This window comes from Spinacia oleracea, chromosome 1, assembly GCF_020520425.1.
Source record: "Spinacia oleracea cultivar Varoflay chromosome 1, BTI_SOV_V1, whole genome shotgun sequence".
Taxonomy (NCBI): domain Eukaryota; kingdom Viridiplantae; phylum Streptophyta; class Magnoliopsida; order Caryophyllales; family Amaranthaceae; genus Spinacia; species Spinacia oleracea.
The window spans coordinates 122,679,999-122,706,678 of record NC_079487.1 but is presented as its reverse complement, the minus strand read 5'-3'; the positions used below and the strand labels follow the sequence as shown (position 1 = coordinate 122,706,678).

Sequence of the window (26,680 nt, the reverse complement as noted above, 5' to 3'; positions counted from 1 at the left end):
GTATGTACTTGTGTCACATGATCTTCATGTGGAATGGAAGAGAGGAGAAGGAACAGAACCATGAAAAATATCTGGGTTTCAGGTGGTGGTTATTTATTGATACACTGATGTCAGTTTCGTCAATGGCAGCAAAGTTGATCAACAGTTTATGGGTCATATGTACGTATTGACGGCAGCCACTTAGTAGGAGGAACAGAAAGTCATAGATGATTGTGACCCTTTAAGATTTTGTGTTTGTTGAAGATCATGTAGATTTTGACCACTGTTTTCATGTTTGTTAAAAGCTGAAAGTGCTTTGACAAATGATTTACTTTACCAAAAAAAAAAAAAAAAAAAAAGCTTAGAGAATCTTGATAAAGAGAAATATATTGGAATGAGGGATATTCGAGTTCAAATGACATCTGAAGTTATATTTAGATAAGGGTTTCTCAGTCCAAAACAACCAACTCTTATATGCGTATGTTTGGCATAGGCTGATAGTTTGTTTTTCTACTTATGGCGTTGAGAGAGTCGCAAAAAGTTGTACAAAAGTTTAAGTAGCATACATGAACATGGTTAAATTTTTTTTAAAAAAAAAACTAATAATCTACCTTTTGGATAGGTTACTCATTTGTTGTAGGCTCATAGCTACTTCCTTCATTCTTTTTTAAATGACACAATTGTATTTTTGGCACTATTCATAAAATATACTTTGACCATCAATTGTGATTTATACTTAATAAAAAATATAGTCATGTGGGGTCTTGTTATAATCGTCTCATCCTATAGTTTTATAATATCAAACTTTTATAATTTTTAACCATTGATAATAAAAGGTATTAATGGTTGAAATATTGCATTGGCAAACGTGACAAAAAAATTGTGTCATTTAATAAAGAATGGAGGAAGTATTAGCTAGCCCATAGTAATAGGTGATCCCATAGTAATAGGTGATACTCTTATTGGAGGGATGATAAATCGTTGGTGACCAGCGATTTATTGTGCCATACCCACGCAAAAAAAAAAATGTAAAAGAAAAACAATCGGAGAAGGGTGGGCCACACTTGAATGAATGGGTAAAGTGTTGCTAACTTGTTATACAGTATGTTGTTAACATTTGTATAAGTATTGTCATTGTTGTAGTAAAATTTGTCATAAACACCCAAAAAAAACAAAATAGAAAAAGTGAGGAGACCACTTAATAAATACGAAGTAGGTAAAAGTGTTGCCATATTATTGTCATCGTTTGTTTAAATTGGTCAACGTTTGTATAAACAGTGTCATTGTTGTATTAAAATATTGTCATTGTGGACTGATACTTTAGTACTTTGTTTGACTTTTTAACATTTTATGCGAAAATACCGTTTGACACTTGGGCAAAAAATCCGCTGGTGACCCACGACGTATCATTCCTCCTCATATTGAGCATCAAATATTAGTCAAATTGTTTTGTTTAACATTAAGTTTGATCCTCATTCCTCAACTAGAGTATCCACTTGAACTCTAAATCTCTAATTTTCTACTCCGTCCAACATTTATCGCCTCGTATATATAATGATTAAAGGGGACAATAACATAACTAGATTTCCTCGTTGCACACTCCAGCATTTTGCCTTTATGTTTCTTTGTTGCAGATTAAATATATAAACCTTATTTTTAGTTCGCTAAGTATTTAAAATTCCATTTCTTTTTGTTTTTTTTTTCCGGGAGTGGCATGTCATATTCTCATTTGATTTTTAATTTCTATTTCGTATATTTTTAAAGTTTTGTTGTTATATGCTTATATAACACGGAGTACTCCGTACACATTTATCTTGTATAATCTCGAAAGTCTTAGAAATTTATAAAATAACGGTGAACAGTGAAATTAGTAAATTTTATGTAAACATTGTAATTAGTACGGAGTACTTCGCAAATTGTCATTTTCATCGTATTTTTTTTTCAAAAAGAAATTGTAATTTTTTTTTCTTTTAAAAGTGTCTACCCTATTTCAACATCCTGGATACGCCACTATTCATCAGGTCCTTTGCTGAAAAATGACAATGAAACGTCATCAAAGTCTAACTAGGAAGTAGGAATGCATGCTTACGATATACGGACTATCTCATCAATCAAACAGCCTCGGATATTGTAAAACAAAGTGGACAAACTTAACATTGTTTGTATTATACTCCCTCCGTCTCGGAATACTTGACCTGTTTTTCTTATCGGGCCGTCCCTTAATACTTGACCTGTTTCTAAAAATGGAAATATTCTAACAATATTATATTATTTCTCACTCCACCCCTATTAACCCACCTACCCCCTACTCCATACAAAAAATAATTAAAAATTCAACCCCTACTCTCTCCCAACCCCACCCCTTCACACATTTCCCACTAACTACATTAAAATAATACCCCACTATCAACTACTACCTATTAAATTAAATAAGTCAATTCAAGTCCCTTAAACTCTGTGCCGGTCAAACCGGGTCGAGTATTCCGGGACGGAGGGAGTAGACAGGATTCATTTGCAGCTAGAATTGCGTATCAATCTCAAACCTTTACAAAGCTTGAAAATAAAAAGAAATTGTATTAGTGAATAATTGAAGAAACATAATAATCATAGTAATGACCAATGTGGGCGTCGCGATACATAGTACTAGTATGATTAAATGCCGAATGATCTACTTTTGGTCCCAAGTCAAAATCAGATTATAAATGCTGCGATAAGTGACTGCTTGCTTATTGCTATTGTTGGGTCCTTAACTCCTTATTACAAACAAATATTGGCCGCTTTTCAACGTACAACCAACGAAGGCCAGGCCAGGACACCTACGCGTCGCTTAATTTGATAAGTCTTTATCACTCCAAATGTCCGTATACAAGTATACAAGTATTATTTCCTTTAATTCTTCTCCTTTTATTGGAGATTTTTTTTAAGGTAAGATGAAGTGTTTTACCGGGTCGGAACCTCGTACGGATCAACCCGTTCGAGTTAACAGGCTAGACACTTTGAGAATGGGAGAATGGTTAGGGGAACCCTATCTCAAAGTGCCCCTAGTGGGGATTACACATCAAACCTTTTAGTTGGCAAGTGAAATCATTTCCAATAGACCAGACATTACTTGATTTTGTACTCATTTTATGTGTTCGAAACAAGTTTCACATTTTGACCTATTTATCAGGGGTTGTTTTGTGTAGTCTTTCTTTCTTTTTTTTCTTTTTTTTTTTAATTATTTGTTTTACGGGAGATAAAATTATTACGAATGTTAATACGTAAGTATATGACTGCTTAGGATCATAAAACAAGTGTAAAGTACAAACTCGTTATTGTTTTCCAAATTTAAATATGTCCAAAAGAATAAGGTATTAATAGAGGGTTGTGCTTTTAGTTTGTTGTCATTATTGTTTTAGGCTTCGTTTATATTTACGGGGGAAAATCGCATTTTTCTTTGTCAGTTTTGATAAAGAATGAAAAACAACTTTTCGAAATGTGGAAATTACTCCGCCAATTTCTAAAAATATTTTCCTTTCGTAATGAAGAATGTCCCATTTTCTCTATACTCTTTTACCTACATCCTTTTCCTCAATGGGCGGATGGTGTAAAGGCGTGCATCAAGTGTTAGCTATATAAATAATTGGAACAACTTAGTTGGATAATGCGTATATACGAACTGAATACTTATCGCGCCGTGGTCGGAGCACTGCTCTAAAAGACAATTTTGCGCTACCTCCAATGCAGTAGAACACTTGTAGTTGCCCTCCAGGGTTAACACGACACCAAGGTTTATGTGCACTCACAAGCCTCGGTTGGAGACTTGGAGACCAGAATATTTGCCCAGAAAAACGAGAACAGTGTTTAGAGTTTGAGAGAGAATTGTAGAGAATGTTTTCTGTAACTGTGTGTTTATGGAAAACATAAGTGATGTATTTATAGGGAAGTTGCAACAGCCATAAACGGCTAGTAGTAGAGTAGTGGGAGGTTACCACGTTTACTGGGTAGTTAAAACGGCTATTAAGTGGAGTTAATGGGACAGTTACGGGATTAGTGGTTTGATTAATTCTTTCTGCCGGTTAGAATTAATTAAGCCCACCACTGACCAAAAAGAAAGACCCGGGCCACAAAACCCACCCCACGCCCGCGAACCGCAAGTACCAAGGCCCACGGCCTGGCCCACGCGCGCGCGTGTGCGTGTTGTGTGTCCACCCATGCCACTCACATGCTTTCTTAAACAAATGTTTCCCTCAAACCCCCAAATATAAACATTGAAAGTAGTTGGTGTTTTTCCCATGTGGTACTCTTCACATTCCCTTTTCCCCACTCATTTTCTTTTGTATTATCACTAGGATTTCCAACATCAAGAGCACGATGCACTGGGATCAAACGCAAAAACATAATAACAAAACGAAAACCACGAAAAAGAACGTAATAAACTGAACAAAAAGAACATGATCAAAAAAACGAAAAGAACATTGCGTATATTACAGTAATATTAAAAACAAAACTATAAGTAAAGAACAAAAAGTACAAAATGAAAAGAACATTAAAGATATAACATATTCTCTCTCCTAATAAAAGAACAACTCTTTTTTAAAAGAACATCATGTGAAAAAATGCAAAAGAACCAAAACAAAAAATCAACTATCGGTAACATTATTAAAAAGAAATAATTTTTTTTAAAAAAAAAAAAAAACTAATCTAAAAAAGAACATAAGCAACGTAAATATTAAAAAGAACAAAACACGATTTTGATGGACTTAAGACCAGATTTATGTTCTTTTTTTTTTACAGCACAAAAACAAACAAAGATACGGTTAGTCTACGACCATTTCGCAAACACTATATAGACACATTCAGACAACCATTATAATTAGTACAACAATAATCAATCGAGATAAAATGATGACAATAATTAATCTTCTTCTTTGGATGAAAGTCTCTTTCCAACAAATGAGATGATGAAATCTTCCTCTTGTCACCAATACGATACCTGCAATTAAAAACAATGTGAGTGTGAATCTTGTAGGAGTTCTTCTTCCTACCCACTTGCTTCCCCTTAGTGTCCCTCGAAAGTGAAAGGACCATCTTTTCCCTTGATCTTGCTGCATGGGATAGCTCGCGGTCTTGCTGATGATGAGAGCTACATAAATGTTGCTTTTGCCAAAGGCTACTATCGGCTTTGCTAGCCACAAACCTCTTGTTGTACTCATGGAGTGTCATTCACTTCAGAATCCTACTTCACTGGGTCTTCCGAGTTCTCATCAATATCACTGACCTCTTCAATCTGTGGAGCTTGGTCAATAATAATTGGAAAGGGGGCATCAAACCTTGACCCTTTCTCAACACGGTACTCTTCTTGGACATGTTCTTGGACCTCTTATTTCTATAGTACGATGTTTCTTCACTTAGCTGCTACACGTACAACAATAAAAGATCATTGACGGGAGCTAAAACAAAGGGATGAATACCCTTGCCTTAGTGATTGATATTCTTTCTTTCCGGTGGAAAGAGTGGATCTTGGCCTTTTTCGATTAATAAACCGATGTTTGGGCTCCGCCATATTAGAATTTGTTGGGGTGGTAAGGCTTGCACCATCCACCATAACTTCATCCTCTATAGTTCCCACCATAACTATAAGTGATAAGTTGTAATGTTTGTACAAATTCAGACAATCACTTGTACATCCCTATGTACACAATTCCTCCTTGCTTGCTGGACCTTGATTACCTATATTCCCATTCATTTTCACGACATTGATACTATCTTCCTCATACTTGGCCATCTTGGGGTCATGAACTTGCTCATTGGTATTATCTTCAATTGAAAGTTCCCTACTCTTTCTCTTTGGGGGAGGTAATCCCACTGCTAGACCGTGTGGAATATCACCATTGGAGCTATGCTCAAACGGACTTTCATGAATGGGAGGCTTGACTATATCAAGCTTCTTGGCTACATCTTGGTTCGAAGGGTCCAACTTAGAGGCTAACAACAATTCCCACAACGCCAAATCATTTCTTTCCAGTTCCATGGCATCTATTACTCTTCTAAATAGAGCCTTGACATTTGAAGAATCATACTCTAGGACAAAAGAACAAACGTGGCATGCTTGCTCGAAATCCTTCATCTTGTTAAAATAGAACGCCGAGTTGAGCAAAATATGGGTGGCCATCTCAAAGAAGACAACTTTATCTTTTTCCGTATCAAAAGCAAAACAAGAAAGAATCACCCTGCATAACCATATTTTTCCATAGCATCTCCAACTTTCCCTTTTTTAAAGAACATATTCTCTTCCTCCTTCATCTCCCTTACGATATCCAAACACCATTAGAATTCTTAGAATTGGAAATTAAACTAGTGAAAGACTTATCCTCTTCATTGAGGTTATCCCCTTCTGTGAGAAGATGATAGAGCTTCTCTCTAATTAACTTTCTCATAATCCTCCAAAGAACACACCATAAAGAAATTCAATCTACACTAGAAATCAAGCATTCACAAGTTGCAACAACTCACATACTACAACAAGAGAACTTAATTAACATCTCAGATATTAAGAAATTAGATAACGTACACTACAAGTATAAGAGATCCAATACAAGGTGGAAAAGGTGGAAAAAGAACATTTTAGATCTCAGGATGCCACATATTGAGGCAAAGATCGACTCTCCGGCGACCTGTGTAGCTAGATGGGTCGCCGATGAGCTAGATCCCGTTGAGATATTTCACGGTAGTTGGGGTTGGGAACTTACTTGTTTCAACATGATGTTGCATAAACAAAACCTTTTACCATACTATATTTCCTATCTGTGTATGTTAATAATTCAGTTACACATAGATTTATTATAAACATTATTATTATTATTATTATTATTATTATTATTATTATTATTATTATTATTGTTATTACTATTATTATTATTATTATTATTATTATTATTATTATTATTCCTGTATAAATAATAACTCTCTATAGATTTAAAAGAACATTCTATGAACAAATTATGTAGAGTTAGATAGAAACAATCAAGTTATGAAAAAGAACATTACAATTTAAAGCACATTATATGAAAGCTAAAGGAAGCACAAGGAAATGTACCTTAAATACTCGATCAAAACTCACCAGCAGCATGAATATCTTAAAATCTTCAAAAACTGATCTCAATCAGAAAAATCCTCGAAAAATATCATGCACTCTTGCGATTCTCTTGATGTTGATCATATTTTTTTCGAAAATTACATAAATAAATGTAGAATTTTTCTTAATTCACTCATTTTCAACTAAGGAGAAACAATTCAGAAGGACTTTTAGAGAGAGAATATGGAGAAAATTTGTTTTTTTACTCTTTCACTCACTACCTCACTCTTTCTCTCACAAAAAACCTCTCTTCTGATGAGAGAGTATAAATTCTCTCCTCTTTCTATCACTAAAATGTATTTCTAAAATCTAAAATGACTAATGGTTATGATTCATAAGTATATATATATATATATATATATATATATATATATATATATATATATATATATATATATATATATATATATATATATATATATATATATATATATATATATATATATATATATATATGAAGGAAATAATGCCCTTGGTCCAAGTATGCATTCTATCTTAAGTCTAATAAATGCGGTTCAGTATTAATTAACAAGTTAATAATTCAGTGAGATCAAGTGAGCTGAATGCCTAGCTAGAGGCCGCTTCAGTTCAAGTGGAATTAATGATATTATCCACAGCTTACTCTTGACTGAACCCGTAGGGTCACACAAATAGTACGTAAACGGATCAAGTATTTAATGGCATTAAATACTCCATCTATGGATATTCGGAATCGACGGATCTTGATTTCAGTGGGAGCTGAGATCGTCACAGGCAAGAAATGAATACTCCGGAAACGATGATATTGCCGGAAACGGAAATATGGATCGTATCGGAAATATAAATATTATCCAAGTCGTAGATGTTGCCGGAAACGGAAACATGGTACGTATCGGAAAATATTATCGGAAATGGAAATATTGCCAGAATCGGAAATATTGCCGGAAACGGAAATATTGTCAGAATCGGAAATATTATCGGAATCGGAAAATAATTCCGGAAACGGAAATATTAAATATTTGTTCGAAACGGAAATTGATTCCGGAATCGGAAATATTAAATATTGTTCGTATCGGAAATGAATTCCGGAATCGGGAATTTAATCGGAAGCGTATCGTACGAATTAGCATCGGACGAGGCCCGCTAGACGAAGGCCCAGCACGAAGCCAGGCCATCGCCCAGCGAGCGAACGCGCACCATCGCACGCCAAGCCTCGACCAGGCCCAGCGCAAGGCCAGGCCCAGCCAAAGCCTTGGGCGCGCGCGCGAGAGCACAACAGTGGGCCGAGCGTTGTGCGCCTAGCGTGGGCCACAAGGCTTGCGCGGGTGTACGGTACTCGTGCAATGCTTGTGCGGGAATCCTGAAGCAATCGGGATTCGAAGTGTGATTAAATCCTAAAACTATTAGATAATGATTATTTAATTAGAATCCTAGTAGGGTTATAATTAAATAAATTAGTATCCTAATAGGATTCCAAAACCCTTTCCATAACTCTATAAATAGGTGCCTAGGGTCACATATTTTAAGAGATTATTCAAGTATTCAAAGTGAGTTTTTGAGAGAAAATTCAGACACATTCCTTGACTAAAAGTGCCGAAAATCTTTAGTACCTTAAGGGCGATTCTAGTTGGTCAATCTTAAGGCGGATCCGGACGTGCTGTGGACTATCTACGGAGGGACGACACTTGGAGTCCTAAAGACTTGTTCTTGTTCGGTTCGGGCGCAGCTAGGGAAGGCACGCAACAAAGAGTATGCATCTAAACTATGCTATATGATTATGTGTAAATAATATGTATTCCTGGCTAAATGGTTTTTCCGCATGATTTATGAATTGTCATATGTATCATAACCTAACAATATATATATATATGAAAAATGAAAAAATAGGAATTAGAATGAAAGAAGAACAAAGAAGGAGAAATGAAAAATTCTTAAAGAGTGTATAATGAGAATTGTGCACGTGTTTTTATTATTTTCTTTTAACGGAATATTATAAAATAATACTCCCTCCGTTTATTTTTGTTGTATCCGTTTCCATTTTAAGAGTTTCATATTGTTGTATCCATTTAGAATCTATTCTATTTTTGGACATACATTTTATCCTAAAATACCCTTACATTTCTATCTAATTACCAAAATACCTAAAGATTCTACCCATATTCACACCTAATTTTCTCCACCCATAATATTTAATTCTTTTCCCTTCCCCATATACCCACTCTCTCACCTCCTTTATCACCCATCATTATCACTCATCTCTCTTACCTTATTTCTTTATTATTTTCTCACTCCTTTATTTATTATAATCTCTTACACCCAATCATTTCTCTTACACCCAATCATTACACTTATACCCATACAAACCAATATTCCAATTTTCTTAAAAACCACACCAGATTCCAAATGGATACATCAAAAAGAAATGGAGGGAGTACATGGAAAGACTAAAAGAACAAATAGAGAGACTAAAAGAACAAGTCAAGTACCTTGACCCACAACGACATATGATTCTGAATCATCATTAGCATCATTCTGTTATGAATTATCAAGCACATTATTCATAATATCTGAAAAATGTGCTTGATAATTCATAACAGATTCATAAAAGTCGTTGGGATATTATGGTGGGATTATTAAAAAAATATGTCGTAGGTGGGATTCATAAAAGAAAATCGGCCAAAGATTGGATTAATATTATCAAATTTTCCTATAATAAATTAATAACAAGAAAAAGAACACAATCAAAAGAACAAAGGATAAATAGAAAATAGTGCGAAAAAAACACATAAAAAGAACAAATTATGAAACGCAAATGAAATTGAAAATAATAAGAAAAAGAACATAACAAAATAAAAGAACAAATTATGAGACGCAAATGGTATATTTCTCTACTATATTGAAAATGTTTTTTTTTAATACGAGCATATGTTCTTTAATTACGTGAAATTGTTCTTTTCTGGAAAAAAAAGGTGTAATTACATAATCAAAATCTTCAAAATCAACGAAATCAATAAAAACAAAGTGTAAGGATAAATAGAAAATAATACGAAAAATAACACAATAAAATAAAAAGAACAAATCATGAAACGCAAATAAAATAATAAGAAAAGTATCACAGTAAAATAAAAGAACAAATTATGAAACGCAAATGGTCTATTTTTCTACTATTAATGAAATTGTTCTTTTAATACGAGCATATTTTCTTTAAATACGTGAAACTGATCTTTTTTTGGGGGGGGGGGGGGGGAAGAGTGTAATTACATAGCCAAAATCTTCGAAATCAACGTGTTATTACATAATCAAATCCATTAAATCATCAAATAAATCATCAAAACACACTTATTACAAAATCAAATTCATCAAAATAGTCAAAATCATTAAAACCGGGTTACAAAATCAAAATCATCAAAAACATCAATTTTTTATTACAAAATTGAAAATTTACCACCCAATTAAAATCTGATTATCAGCTGCAGGATTCGGATTTGAAGAAGAAGAATCAATTTAATTTGATTTTGAAGTAGAAAAATCAATGGATATTTGCGAATTTTTTTACTACTTTCTCTCTCTATTTTTTTTTTAGAATACCTAGTTCGCACTTTCTCCCTCCTCTTCACAGTTTGATTCAAAAACATAACAACCAGAAGAATATATACTCGCAAGAAGAACAACTAATCAAATAAAAACGCAAAAACGGAGTTGGAAATAACATAGCCTTTAATGTTATTTTGTTCAAGGGAATCATTCTTTTTTCTCTGGATTTAATGAAACACGCGCGTTTTGTATATTTTTTTATGTCGTTTTGTTTCCGGTGCAGGATGCTCATCGTGGCACACACCTGCACCATCATATTTGCGTCTTTTCCTCCCCTTCCGTTTATCTCCTCCTTGCACTTCGGCTTCCTTTTTCTCTATAGAATTATTGTTTCAAAATAGAAAAATTGATATTGGCAGTCCTAACTATGGTCACTTCACTTTAAAAAGGTCTCAACTTTTAATTATTGTAGAGTGGTCTCAAGTTCTCAACTTTGAGGTGTGTTTTCCCATAATGTTCATTTAGCTTAATTAAATTTTTAATTAAGTTGATTTAAGCATATCATACTATTCCATTAACTTAATTTAATTAAAAAATATGATTATTGAATGAGAGATACGGGCCTTAATTAAGTTATATAGCACTTAATTTTAACTAAGAGACCATTTTTGGAAAGGACTCTCTATAGTTGGGAACACTCTGAGATAATCAAAAGTTGTGACTCTTTAAAGTAAATCGACCATAATTAAGACCGATAATATCAATTTTCCTTCAAAATATTCTCATATGGGATTGGACAAATTGTGAAAACCTGAATTCAATTTTATCACGTTTTAACTTCTGTCTTTAAATATTATCTCAATTTCACGAGTAGTTACAATACGTTAGTATTTTTGTACTCCGTATTTACAATCCCTCTTTTGTACTACTCCAATTACTCTATTACCAAAAACAACGGATCGATTATTTGATGCATGATATAGATAGATTTACTAAGAGGAATAACCCATATGGATCGAAAAATAGAAGTAAAACAGTTACGGAGTAATAAATTGATTTTGGATGAAACAAAAAATCATTTTCAACTTTACTAAAATTGGAATATACGGCGTAGGAATAATAATAATAATAATAAACCCGGGGAGAACAATTCTATATACATCATGACGAGAAACATCCATTAGTAGAAACAAGACAACAATATATAATCCGTAAAGTAAGTAGTAACATAAATTGAACTTGGTGTATGCACGAGGGCAAGGTAATGGTCCCTATTTATAGAGGCATTTCATCAAAGCTCTAAATTTGTCTTGGTGTTTAAGTGTATATCACGTCAAATCTTTGGAATTCAATTCTCAATTTTTGAGACATGGCGACATTCAAACTTGTTGCCAGAAAAATATCAACAATATATACGGAGTAGAATTGAAGTAGAGCGGTCAAAACTATTACACGGGTTGGGTAGGGTCGAGTCGGGTCGGGTCACCTTGAGTCTTGGATCATGAGCAGATTGGTCGTGTCAGGTCACTTTGTAATCCGGGTTCAAGTCGGCGGGTTTTTCGTCGTGTCATGTAAATTTATTTTCCATTTCGAGTATAGATCGAGTTCGGGTCGAGTCATGATCAGGTCGAGTTCAATTTCGGGTTCGTATCTTGTCTGGTCGGGTTTAAGTCAATTCCGTAACAGGTAATTTCAGGTTTGGGTCGAGTTTGGATGGGACAATTATCGAGTTGATCAAAATTCAAGTTGGCTTCACTCCGGACACAGGTCAAGATTTGGTACGATAACTATCAGGGCTGGTCAAACTATCAAAGTTTTAACCTATGATTATTTTTATCTTATATTTTAAAAATTAATGTTCAATTTATTTCAAATTTTAGTTTTAATCATATCACTTCATCGTGTGTTCTTGTCATGTTAATCTAATACGTAGTATATATTTATATACTTCCCCCGTCCCACATTGCTCGTTACACTTACATTTGCACAAAGTATTACTCCCTCCATTCCTTTTTGTTGTTCCCATTTCCTTTTTTGGCATTTCTTTTTGTTGTTCCACTACTGAATCTTTACTATTTTTGGTCATAGTTTTTTTTACCAATTTACCCTAAGATTCCCCACTATTTACCAAAAAACCCTAAGATTCTACCCTTTTTCCACCCTCTTTTTCCCCACCATCCTTATTTAATTAATTTCTCATCCCCCATAACCCCACCCCACTACCCGTCACTTTCACTTCAACCCCCCCCCCCTCCTCACCTCTCTGATTTCTCTCTCTCTCTTCATTATCTTACTATCCCTCCCTCTCTCTCTCTCTTCATTTTCTTGCTCTGTTTTCTCACTTCTTTGCTCCTCACGTTTTTCACTCTCTCTCCTCCAAAAGATCTCTCTGTTCTTTCATATTTGGGAGTGAGATCGCCGCCACCACCACAACCAAGTCTCCGCCTCCGCCACCACCCTCCTTTAAAGTTGTAGAATACGGAAATATGGCTTTAGATGGTGAAATTCGACCATAAAAACTCTAGATCTAGAGTTTTCATGGTCGAATTTGACCTCTAAATCTCGTGAGTGATAGTAAGGATCAAGTGGTTATTAATTATTTTTTTGTATTTTTTCGCCGAATTTTCTGGGTTTATTTTGCTAGATTTTTTGGTTGATTGCTGTCGAATTTTTGGTGGTTTTTGTCGAATTTTCTGGGTGGTTTTTGTCGAATTTTTCAATTGATTTTCGTCGATTTTTGGCTGAATTATTGGGTTGATTTTTGGGTTAAATTTGGTCGAATTTGGTGGTTGATTTGGGTTGAATTCATGAGTATTTATGGGTTGAATTCATGTTGAAATTGTTCGCATTTCTGGGTTGGATTTGGGTTGAATTTTGCTCGATTTTTGGTTGAATTTATTTGATTTTCTGGGTTGAATTTGTTCGAATTGGGTTGAATTTGTTCGGTTTTTGGGTTAGATTTGCTCGATTTTCTGGGTTTAATTTGGGTTGAATTTGTTCATATTTCTGGGTTTAATTTGGGTTGAATTCTGGGTTTATTTTGCTAGATTTTTTATTCGATTTTCTGGGTTTAATTTGGGTTGAATTCTGTGTTTATTTTGCTAGACTTTTTTGGTTGATTGCTGTAGAATTTTTTGGGGTTTTTTGTTGGATTTTCTTGATCTTTTTGTTGATTTTTCTGGTGCGAAATTTCTGTAATTTTCTGGTTCGAATTTAATCTTTTTTGTTTGTTATTAATAATAAAATATCTCCCATTTATCTTATTTCTTTAATATTTTCTCTCTCCTTACTTTATTTTAAATATATAATCTCTTACACCCAATCATTACTCATATCCCAATACAACCCAAGATTCAGTTTTCTTAAAAAAACCCCAACATTCCTTAGGGGAACAACAAAAAGGAATGGAGGGAGTAGGTGATAAGTGGTTGTTTGATTATCAATTGTTATTTTGTTAGAAAAATAGATGTGATATATATGAGTTAGTTGGGTATTTTTTTAATTGATTGAAAGAGAGAGAGTGGAGACCAAACTTTTTTTAGTGGGAAAAGACAATATAATAATTGTGAGGTCATTCCTAATTTAGAAATGTAACAAATAATCTGAGACGGGTGAAAAAGGAAAGTGTAACAAGTAATGTGGGACGGAGGGAGTATATATAAAGGAGACATATTTGCTGAATTATTAGAGTGCCACGTAGGAAAACTAATGATTTCGCCAATGAAAAATAAATTTTCTAATTTATTTTTGAATTAAAAAAATCGAATGTCACGTAGATAATTAATTAGGTGCCACATGGATATTTTAATTAACTCATTACTAATATATACAACTCCATCCAAAATCAAACACTCTAATCATTAAAAAATAAATCTAAAATCAAATTCATCCAAAATCAAATATTAATCTAAAATAAAATTCAATTCAATCCAAAATCAAACATAAATCCAATAACATAGCGCCACCTGGGAAATCTAATGGTTTCAGCCAATGCAAAATAAGGTTTTGAAATAAATTTTGAATTAAAAAAGTCGGGTGCCACATATATAAATAATTAGGTGTCATGTAGATATTTTTATGAATTAATTATTAATATTACGCATACAATTTCATCCAAAATCAAACACTCTAATAATTAAAAAAAATCTAAAATAAAATTTAATCCAAAATATATAAAAAAAACTAATCTAATCTAATACGAAGTACGTACGCCGTATATGAAATATAGTACGGAATAGTTGGTATATATAAGTTTTATTTTAATTTAACAATTTCCGTGCATCGCACGGGCTAAAATCTAGTACATAATAAAGTTAATATGGATTTCGAATCAATAACTGATTTGGTCATCTCAAACTATTCAAGCATATTTACTCCATAGGTCTGATCGCCAACCGGTTTTGTCGGATAATAATCAGGTTAAGGTCATTGTCGGGTTGGGTATCGAATCGGGTTCGGGTCAGTTTGGTCGGGTTCGGGTTCGGGTTCAGGTTCAGGTCATTAAACACCGGGTTATAATCGGTTATCGATTTTTTCTGATCGATATTACGGATTACCTTCTTTAACAAAACTTTGGGTCATAGTCGATTACGAGTTCGGTCGGTTCAGGTAGGATTTTGGGGTCCGGTCACTTTTTGACAGCTCTAAATGAAGTAGTAGTATCTGATTAGGCTCTCTATTAGATGGCTGCGTCTGACCAAATATTTCGTCAAACTACGTAGTAAAGAGCTAGTTTTCTATTTTAACTAATTATGTTTTTTGTTTAGGCTCCGTTTGGTAGGGCGTAAAATATTTTCATGGAAAACGATGTCCCCCATTTTCAATCATTTTACGTTGTTGGTTGGATAATGGATGAAAAATAATTTTCCATGACTCCCTCAAAAGTGGAAAACCTTTTTCCAATTGAAAGGGGGTGAAACCACTTTTCCTTCTTTCCTCCTTACCTCCATCGCCTTTCTTCACCTCAATCTTCACTATCATCTCCTATTTTCCTTTAAGGTACCAAACAAAGAAAAACTAGTTTGGAATTGTGTTTTCCCTTGAAAAATGTTTTCCATGGAAAATCATTTTACAATGAAAACGTTTAACGCCCTACCAAACGGATCCTTAAGTATTATTATTTGGTATATACAAACTTTTATATAAGGCGGTCTTATACAAAATACCACCTTGGTGTCGAGTAAGTTAAGCAATGAACCAATTATTTAAACACTTAAACCAATTAGTTAAGCATTAGAACCAACTAGTTAAGAAATGGAACTTATTAGTTAAACACTATAACTAATCTATATCTAGTCTATAAAAAGGAAAACCATGTATGAATAGATGACACGTGTCATCGAACCCCTTCTTTCATCCATTAGTTTTATTTTGGATTTTTCTTTTTGTTTTTGTTATACGAAGTATTGTAATGTACAGGTTCAACGTCTCTTCCACTTCATCTTCCTCATTCAACATCAATTCACCCTTTAATTAATATATTAATTCATTCAACCTCTTCGTCTCCATCTCCTTATTTAACACTCAATATTAATTCACCATCTAATTTAATTCTGGAAATTTATTTTTTTACCACCCAAAAGAATCGGAAATTTATCTTTTAACACCTAAAAAACTAAAACTTGTATTTTACCACCTAAAAAAAATCTGAACTTGTTTTTCACCACTTGAAAATGGAAAATAGATGAAAACTGTAATGTGGGGAGAGAAATTAGATGGTGTACAAAATTGGAGAGGAATTGAATTAGTGGACTCCCTCATAACGGTTTCATCATATCTATTTTTTCATTTGCATTTGGTAAAAAAGAAGTTCTACTATTTTTTTAGGTGGTAAAATACAAGATTTAGTTTTTTATGTGGTAAAAATATTTTTTCAAATTTTGTAGGCGGTAAAAAACAATTTATCCTTTAATTTTTGGAAAATTTGGTAATATTAATTCAACATTTGGCCGATTTCTTTTATTAATCCCACATACGACATATTTTTTAATAATCACACCTTTACTATCCAACGACTTTTATTGGGCTCAAGTGACCGGTAACCGGTGAAAAAGTCAACGAGATGGTAAGGAATTGATGATGATGACTATACATATCGAGAGAGACTTAGAGAGTATTGACACGTAGCGGCGTAGGGACATATTGCTCCCTACAACAGGCTTATTACCCGTTGGGCTCAATAAAAGTCGTTGGGTAGTAAATGTGGGATTATTAACAAAATATGTCTTAAGTGGCCTTAATAAAAGAAAATCGGCCAGAGATTAGATTAATATTACCAAATTTTCCTTAATTTTTTCAACTTTTAAATTTCAACTCTATATAAATCATAATTTTCACTAAAATCACAAGCCATCTACAAAATTAACACTTTAAAAGACAGCATAGTAACCACTATATAATTGAGAACGAACTTAAAATTGATTAGCAATAAAACCAATTAGTTAAGCAATCAAAGTGGTATTTTGATAAGGCGGTCTTACACAAAAGTTGTCGTTTGGTTTGACGATGTAGAATATGCCAGACTTTCTTTCAACTTTGCAAGATTTAGGGCTCGTTCGTATTACATTACTGTCAGTTTTCAATTTTTGGTTTATTAGTTGAAAGTTATACGCAGTATGATTTAGATTAAATCATAATTAAAAACAGTCATATTTATAATAATCATGTTGATTTTGAAAACTTACAAAAGTTACAACAAAAAACTATAAACTATTTTTTTTTGTTTTTATATTTTTTTTTTTAGTTTTCTAAAAGCAGATTATTGGAAACAAAAAACGATATCAACGGGCCTTTACTTATAAATTGTAGATAAAATAAAATAAAAAAATATTTATATTATTTAATGGAACTCTTAAGGGCTAACTTGGTGTCCTCCGTATGAAATTCCTATTAGACCTTTACTAAAGGAAATCTGTTTAAATAAATAAAACATTTACATTATACTTACGAACTCACATAAAATCACACATTCATCAGCTCATCTCTTGAATAAACACTAGTAATAATAAATTGTACTTCCTACTTTTCTATACAAATGCAATACTTTTAGTTTTACACTATATTAACTTTAACTTGAACTTTTCCTAATTATATAACGAGTGTTACGAAATACGGAGTATTATTTAAAATGTCATTGGATTATTTCATAATGTATATTATCATAATATTAAATTTTATAATTCATACATAATAGATAACTGACGATAAACTTTTGGCAACAATAACTGAAATAGATTTGAAATTACTTGAAATTAATGAATTCTTTTTTTTAGAAGAACGCGAAGCTGCCCTATTATGAATATGAATGGTCAGTAATTAGTTAGGAGGATTGTGTATAGAACTGCCTTGAGGAGCCATTTCTTAAAATAAAAACAATTACCATAAAAATTGTTGCCTTAATTAGCTTAAGGTCTTTAAGTAGAATGCTAATTTGACGCAAATCAGATAAAGTTTTGAGTTGCTATACAGAGTGGTATGTACTCTCGTATGATAAAACAATAAAATTGGAAAGTCGAGGGCCAATAATGCAACAAAAGACAAGGACAACAAAACGGTTATTAGTAATGAACTTGGATTGTCCATAACTCTAATTTATCTAAGAATACAAGATGATGATCTATTTACAATGTGATTTATTGCTTTACGGTAGATATGGTGATGACTAGAAACCTGATTTTCACTTAATTGCCTGATCTTATTTTATATGGACTTATTAATTAGAACTTATTAAAACTTATTTTAGTTATAAATATTAAATAATACTTGATTAATCTTACATATTCAACATATATTATAGAAGTAGGCCGAAAAAAGTATATTATCTTACACGTTACACCATGTTTTTCCCTATTCCAATAATCCCTTATCCTTAATAGTTTTTCCCTTTGCTTGTCTTCCAATCTCAAGCAATCACAATACACACACATCAAAAATGGAAGAAAATAAAATAGCAGAAGATCAATTAACAACCACCTCAAGAGGCCGGTGGGACTGTGGAAGGCAGTAGTGGTCATTGTCATACCACAGATATCAGACATGTGTACAAATTTAATGTCACTCTGAAAATAAGCTCAAGATTATAGCTTATACCCATTAGTACTGCCAGTGTCTCCACTCTCTTGCAGTAACAAGCTAGGATAATGCAATAGTGTCACCAACGGGCAACGGCAAAACATGCAGTGACAGTCCTTACACAATTTATGACAAAAAAAAAAAAAAAAAATGTGTTCTACTCACTTATTGTAAATAGGTATTATGTACTTCTTCCGTTCCATAATAGATGCATCGTTTCTCATTTGCGCACTATTCATCAATCAACTTTGACAATCATTTTTTTCACTGTTGTGTAAGAAAAAAACATAGTCAAATGAGATCTTGTTAAGTTCGTATTAATATAATGGTTCCAAATATCAACTTTTTATAATTTTTACTTATACGCATTTAGAGATATTAATGTTCAAAGAAGCGTATTGTCATACGTGCAAATAGAAATGATGCATCATTTGCAGAACAGAGAAAGTATATTATAAGACCAACTCAACCAAAAACTTAAACTAATGGTTGAAACCCGAAGCCCTAAATATTAGTTTTATACTCTATCACGCCTCCTCACATTAGAGCTCTTTGGGCTTGATCAATGTGAATATAACATGGGTCTTTCAATGCCTAGTGGCCAGTGCTAAATATTCCACTTTAAAATGAGGGGTGAGCGAGATTTGAATCCGTGATCTTTGAGTCATACTGACTCTGATATCTTGTCATAGGACCAACTCAACCAATAACTTGAGCTGATGATTGAATTCCCAAATATTAGTTTATACGACTATCATGTATAGTTTAAGGCCTCTGGATAACAAACCATATTAGGTATCTTAAATGATAATACGGGGTAAGATGCTAAAATTTCAAGTGACCTTAGATTAGAGCGGTTTTACAAGCAAGTTATATAGAGTTTAAGGTTATGAAATGGGCTTAAATTGAGAATTGAGATGCTCCTTTGAGTACCCTTTTCAATTTAAAGTCCTTAAATATTACTACGTAATATAATCTACCTTTACTTTATTATTTACTAGTCGTCTTTTATGCATGCGATGCGTACGTGGATTTTTAGAATGCATGTAAACCGATATTGAGAAATTAATATTTACTATCGGAAAATGATTACCTTTTTTTTTTTTCTTCTTTTGAAGGCATCTTAACCAATTTATTGACACTTGTTTCAAGACTTCGTAACTAATCGAATAGTTAAGAAAATGGTATGATATATGAATATATCTATAGCAACAAAAGGCGTAAGTTGAAAACTTAAAAACCGAAACGATAGATTGAGATCCACCAAATTTGTTGAGACAATTATGCATGATCATAGATTGAAAACTAACGCAAATGATGCATAAATTGAAAACTTAAAAAACGAAACGATAATAATTCAGTAATTAACTAATATTCCCACCAATTTTTTTTAATAATTTAACGTAATTATAAGAGATTGATTATCAACTTAAAGTCTTAAACATACTCTCTTTTGCCTTTTATATTGCCTTTTTATTAATGGGGTAGTAATTTAAACTTTGTAATTAGTAAGGGAATTAATTAATTAAATTGTGAATTAACTGAGGGTATTATTGTCTTTTCCATAGGGGGACACCAAAAGTGTGATTACTAAATTACCCTCAGCTCTTCCCTTATATAATAGAGATGAAAATTTAGCTTCTTTAACAATTAATTCTACCAAACAACTTGTCTAATCACGCACCTTATCAGTTTAGCCATTACCTTTTCAATTTCAATTAACTTATCAAATTTAACTTTGTTTCAGTTAGTATTGTCTAACTAACCCCGAAACAATTATGGAAAAGATGAGCTTCTGTGATTAAGTACATTGTGCAAAAAGTGTGGGAAAGTGCAAAAGTACCATTTACTCTTATTACACATGGTGTACAATGAATATTGTAAGGCGGATGTGAAGTTAGCCTGATATAATGTAAAGGTTATTAAACTTTTAGTAATAATTTTTATTTTTAACATGTATAAAGTTAACCATGTAACTCTTAAGAATTTATTGATAAATATTTAATTCGTAATATAAAAAGTTAATCAAAACACGTTAAAAGTATCAAACATAGAATAAAAGTTATCCTGTTGTATAAGAATTTATACACTAGTTCAACGGTACAAGACCTTTTGAAGAAATATTAAAAAGGTGTGAAAATATATATACTCTCCGTCCCTAAAATATTAACCCATATATCAATATTATATATGGATGTACCTGTTTGTTTGATACATACCTTGCTTAGTTTGTGGTCCACATATTTAACTAAAAAATAAATCTACCTACCTATTTATTTTTTAATATAATCAATTCTTAGTAAAGTAATTTTTTTTATGGGATAATGTTTTAAGAATGGACGGAATAAATCATAGGGTAAATGGATAAGACATACGAGGAGGTAGTAAAACAAGAAAAACAACTATGGACGGAAAATGAGTAGCAGCAAGAAAAATGAAAACAGAGGTAATAAAGATAAAATAATCGACAAAAATTAAATTTCAATAAAAAACAAAACAATGAAGTCACTATTTATTTTCTGAATGACAGTGTTTATAATTGGAGGTTGCGTGGTTCTCTATTATAGGAAACCTTACCCTACTCCCTGGCCCCCACCCTCCTTTTTCATTGGGTCCCACTCTTTCTCTCTCCCCTCCCCACCCCACCCTATAAGATGTAGTCATTGCCAAATTATGGAAATTCACTAAATTCTCTCTTCAAAAAAAATCTACGCTTACACATAAAAACTAATAAATTTATTTCATGTTTTTCCTCATTTGGAAAAAATTATAAACACTAAATCTAGTCTAGCAGTTTCAACTCTCGAGTGTGTTTTTATTGATAGATAAAGAGAAGAAAGAAAACAAAAATGATGGAAATTCAAATACCTATTAATGGTAATGATGGTAATAAAAGAAGTAGTTCTACTACCGCTTCTGACCCGAATTCGGACCCAGCGAAAACGCCCAAGCGAGCCCGTGACTTGGGCGGGAAACATCCTGTGTATCGCGGGGTCCGAATGCGGACTTGGGGCAAATGGGTGTCCGAAATCCGCGAACCAAGAAAAAAGTCCCGCATTTGGTTAGGGACTTTTCCTAACCCGGAAATGGCAGCCCGAGCCCACGACGTAGCTGCTCTTAGTATAAAGGGTGATTCAGCCATCCTTAACTTCCCCGAACTCGCGGGTTTGTTACCCAGGCCCGTCTCGAAAAGCCCGCGCGATGTACAGGCTGCTGCTGCAAAGGCAGCTGCTATGGAGAATATTCACAACAATATAACTCCGTCATCATCTGGGTCGTTGTCGTTGTCGTCGTCGTCATCATCTTCATCTGCTTTGTTGTCCTCGTGTTCCTCTCTCTCATTAATGGTGTCTGCAATGGAGATAGAGAACTCGGACGAGTTGAGTGAGATCGTCAAATTACCGAGTCTCGGACCGGTAGGGAACTCGGCCGAGTTGACAGGGAACGAGTTTGTATATCAATATGAGTTTGATAATGGTTGGATTTATCATCACACACCTTGGATGCAGTGTATGGAGGATTTTGAAGTGGTGCCTGAAAATGTAATTTCCACTGGTTTTGAAGGTTTGTGGGATTATATGTGAGTTGCTAGTTTCTTTTTATATATTATTATGTTTTTAGAGTGAATTTCTGATGAAATGTGTGTGTAAATAATTTAGTCTCTTTCTCTGTTTTTTTTTTCCCTTTTCGTGTGAGAGTAAACAAAATTAGTCCTCCCACCTTTTTGTTTGGAGTTCTAATTAATAACTAAATTTTTTTCCTTTTTCCTCCACCATCAGATTCTAATACATTTGAGATGTGAAATGCAAGTTTTTGTTTTAATCCTAAAGTCTGCAAGACTGCAATATACAACTTCGAAATGAAAATAAAGGCGGAATATGAAATAGCAGGGGCTAGACCTGAGATTTAGGTGATGTTTGGTTATAATTGGTAAATTATATTCGTCGTGTAATTGCATTTAATTTTTTAGAAATTGAGAAGCATATGAAGTTAAAGTTACCATGAGCATTCTTTACTTTCTAGGAAATGAGATTTTTCATAAATTAGAATGTTAAGTTGTTAACCAATAATAATTTGGTGAATTACAGTATTACAATAACACTAATGATTTGTTATTCTAAAGTTAGTTTTTTATTGCCAACTTTTAAGAGAGATCGGGGTTAATTAGTTTGCGCATAGTAATTATGTCAATTTTTATCAAAAAAAAAGAAGAAGTAATTATGTCAATTATTCCGAAAAGAACAAGTAATACTTGGTAGTATGCATAGTTTTAAACGAAGCACTTGTAAAATTATTGAGCTCCCTTCATCACCTTTTACTTATTTTACTCTCTACAAATTCGTGGTCAATAAAATTGAAACTACTGCATGCAAACAGACAGAGAGGTCCAGGCAGCCAGAGGGAATAATTGCAGTAACAATTTTGTAAACACTCTGTGATTACGTTTGAGGTACAAAATGGAAGTACGTATACTTGAGTAATAAAATCCTCAAGAAATCATAAACGTGGGCTATGCTATGTGGCCAATAGTGCCTGCCATCGTTGTTAGCAGAATTTATTAATACAGTAATTACACCCTCCGTCTATAATCAAAAGGCAAATGGGTAGGTAGATGTATTTTTTAATTAGATTAAATGATAGTGTGTGAGGAGAGACATGTGAGGATCTCAAATTAAATGAGTTACGAGGCAAATAAATAGGACATCCATTATAGTATATGGTCATATGGGGTAATCTTTTAGGGACAGGATGAGTACAATTTTATTTCTATTGTAAATTATACTTCTTTTGTTCTTTTATAAATGACACAATTATTTAGGCACTAATATAATATATGTGATTATTTTTGCAAGAATAATCACATATATTCTATTCATCTTACAGGCACGTTTGCAATGCAAGATTTCAAACATAAATGTCTTAAGAGATTCTATCGATATTAGTTATCTCTTTGTTTTTTCAAAAAAAACTTATCTCATCTGAATTTATTTTCCTGAAATAAAATAAACATGAGTAGATATTTCAGATACTCACGTTGAACTAACTACTCCGTAACTAATTGATTAAATTTATTTCATACTCGATAATATGTTAATTTTCAATAAGGGCGATGATAAAAGTTGCAAGTTACGACAAATAACATGTGTCGTAATCCTACGTGTCACTCTTTTAATCACAAGGGTGACACATGGACCGTGATTCATTAAATTATTTTTACTATCAACGCCACACTTTTACAAATCAGTTCTTTACGCCGTTAAATATATATTTTTTGTTTTACATCGACACGCCATTAAATTTCGGAGATGAAAAATGTGGTATACGATCCACGTCGTGTACAAGATTTTTGGGTTTAAGTTAGTGTGTGCATACCAGGTACTTACATTACTTACATTTTTTTTTTTATTATTATTTTTTTTTAATTTTTTTTTTAATTTTTAAGGAAAGAAAATCAGGATAGACCCCTATGGAAGGCCAACCTAACTCATCCTTTCGGATGATAAGAGAAAGGGAGGGGCCAAAAGACGAAAACCAAATCGATATAGAAATACAAAAGCTTCCTTTTGCCGCCAAAAAATCCGCCGTTTGATTAGCCTCCCGAAGAATTATTATATTACTTACATATGATATGGTGTTGTCATACTATTATCAGTGACTGTCCACTCTTATTCAATATTCATACAGTGATAATCTTAGCAGTATCTGGAAATAAAAAAGAACTTAATTATTTCGTTAAAAGTTCTAATTACTTTGTCTGTTTTACTCCCTTTTCTTTTCTATTGTACTACTCCGTATTTGGGCTTTATGCTTCCCCCCCCCCCTTGCGGGTAAGTAAAGATTCATTAAAATAAATGCAGCATTTACAATCAATTTTTTTCCCAAACAAGAACAAGAATTAAACAAGTCTAAAATATAATGACATTCTTTTTTTCAAAGAACTAAATAAGTAAATACCAAAGAACGGCTCCGGAATCATTGTATACGTGTAACAATGAAATAACTTCGATGTCAAAAGTTTCTTTTCTTGCATGGAGCCATGGAGGACCTCGATACTCGCTAGTAATCTTGAAAATTGAATCCGCTTTATATCTCGAATTGATCTTGATATCAAAGTGCATTCATCGTATAAATAACAAGATTTCAATTTTCCCACAATGATGTACAACAACAATACCCATTGACTCGACATCAACACGCAAACAAAAAATCTCTTGAAAAGAAAGCCACGAAATAATCTTGTCTTTCAAAGGAGATCATTTCGCTATAGATGAAGAAGCATTATTAGACATACAAAAAACAAAAATAAAGGAAAAAATACAAGAAAAAAATAAAAAAAATATATATGATTTTTCACCGGTGAAAACTAATGAAAGCCCCTTAAAGTTCACCAACAAAGACCAGGGTTTGGAGGAGAGAGGACCTCGTCACAAACATTCTAGTAATCTTTAAAATTGAATCTGCTTCGCATCAAAGTACATTCATCATAGAAACAACACTATTTTCATTTTCAATCATGATGTACACCAACAATACCTCTTGACTCGACATCAACACGCAAACAAAAAACCTCTTGAAAAAAAAGCCACAACAAAATCTTGTCTCTCAAAGAAGATCACTTCGCTCTGGATGAGGAACCATTATCGGACATACAAAAAAAAACTAAAGGAAAAACACACAAGAAAATAAAGAATTGGGGGGTTTTCACTAGTGAAAACCAATGGAAGTCTTTTGATGTTCACCAACCCAGACTAGGGTTTGGAGGAGAGAGGGGGTATATATATATATATATATATATATATATATATATATATATATATATATATATATATATATATATATATATATATATTTGGTGAGGGTGGCTTTATGTTTTTTTATATATGGAGTAATGCGGAATTTAACACATAGAGAGCCTTTTTGCTATTTATATATGAAGTTCAAAGAAATAATCCCTCTCCATTTTGTAGAGTCCATCACTGCGATCCCCATTCCTAGTAATATAGAAGATAAATTGTTTTGGGGTCTTACCCCTAACGGAGAATTTTCTACAAAATCAGGAGCTTGGTTAGCACAAGGTTTGAGACCTTTAGCCCCTACAAAAGTAAGTTATAGATGGATTTGGAATCCCTCCAAAAATCAAAAAATAAAATTTTGAGAATTTGTAACGACGGTATTCCTTCAAAAGAACGTTTGAATATAAGTCATGTTTTTGTCCCACTTGAACGCCCTTTTGTAACCATCATCAGAAAGATGCCTTACATTTAGTCACTATGAACCTCTTTGTCGTTTTGGAGGAAGAAGAGAAATGGCCAAAGCCAGTTGCAGTTGTAACTTCATTAGACTTGGTTGATAACTTAAACCATTATAAAGTTACTTTAGGGTTAAATCCGGCCCCTTGCAAAAATCGCATTTGTATGGTTCATCGCATGGTTCGTCCGTAATAGTATATGTTTTAGAAATAAAATTTTCACTCTTAGTCAAGGGGCAACACTAATTAAGAAATTTTATATAGACTGGTCAACTACAAATTTTGTGGATCTAGATAATTATGTGTCAATTATCCCTCATTTGAAGTCTAACTTAAAAGACAAACGTGACTTAAATAAAGAAATCATGTGGTAAGCCCCTTTTTCTCCTATATAGTCACTTCAAATTAAATTTTGATTGCACTCTAATGGGAACTCAGCTTTGCGTTTTGTTATTCGCAATCATCTTGGAACTCTTAATCTAGCGAGCGCCATTATTGGTTCCAAATCGGGAATTCTGTTAGCGGAACCTTTGGATCTTCGAGAAGGTATCAAAGGAGCGCTCTTTCTCGGGATCAAACATCTTGTCGTTGAAGGCGATAATATTTGCGTCATCAGCGCTATTAAGCGGCAATGGAAGGTTCCTTGGAGGATTTTTAACATCATTGCCGATGTGGAGAAGGATGTTTCGAATTTCGAGTCTATCTCTTTTCACTTCTATTTCCGAGAGGCAAATCAGGTGGCACACTTTATG

General features: G+C 33.2%; 1 protein-coding gene across 1 annotated transcript; it reads left to right on the top strand.

The window, feature by feature from the left end:
• The first annotated feature begins 21,378 nt into the window (after positions 1–21,378).
• Positions 21,379–22,341, top strand: LOC110805909 (dehydration-responsive element-binding protein 3). Its single transcript, XM_022011533.2, has one exon. It carries the CDS (start codon positions 21,529–21,531, stop codon positions 22,261–22,263), a length of 735 nt encoding a protein of 244 aa, XP_021867225.1. The 5' UTR covers positions 21,379–21,528; the 3' UTR covers positions 22,264–22,341.
• Positions 22,342–26,680: the final 4,339 nt, after the last annotated feature.

Bases quoted from the DNA above. Each gene is read 5' to 3' on its own strand.
- LOC110805909 (XM_022011533.2), top strand. From the start codon at position 21,529: ATGATGGAAATTCAAATACCTATTAATGGTAATGATGGTAATAAAAGA.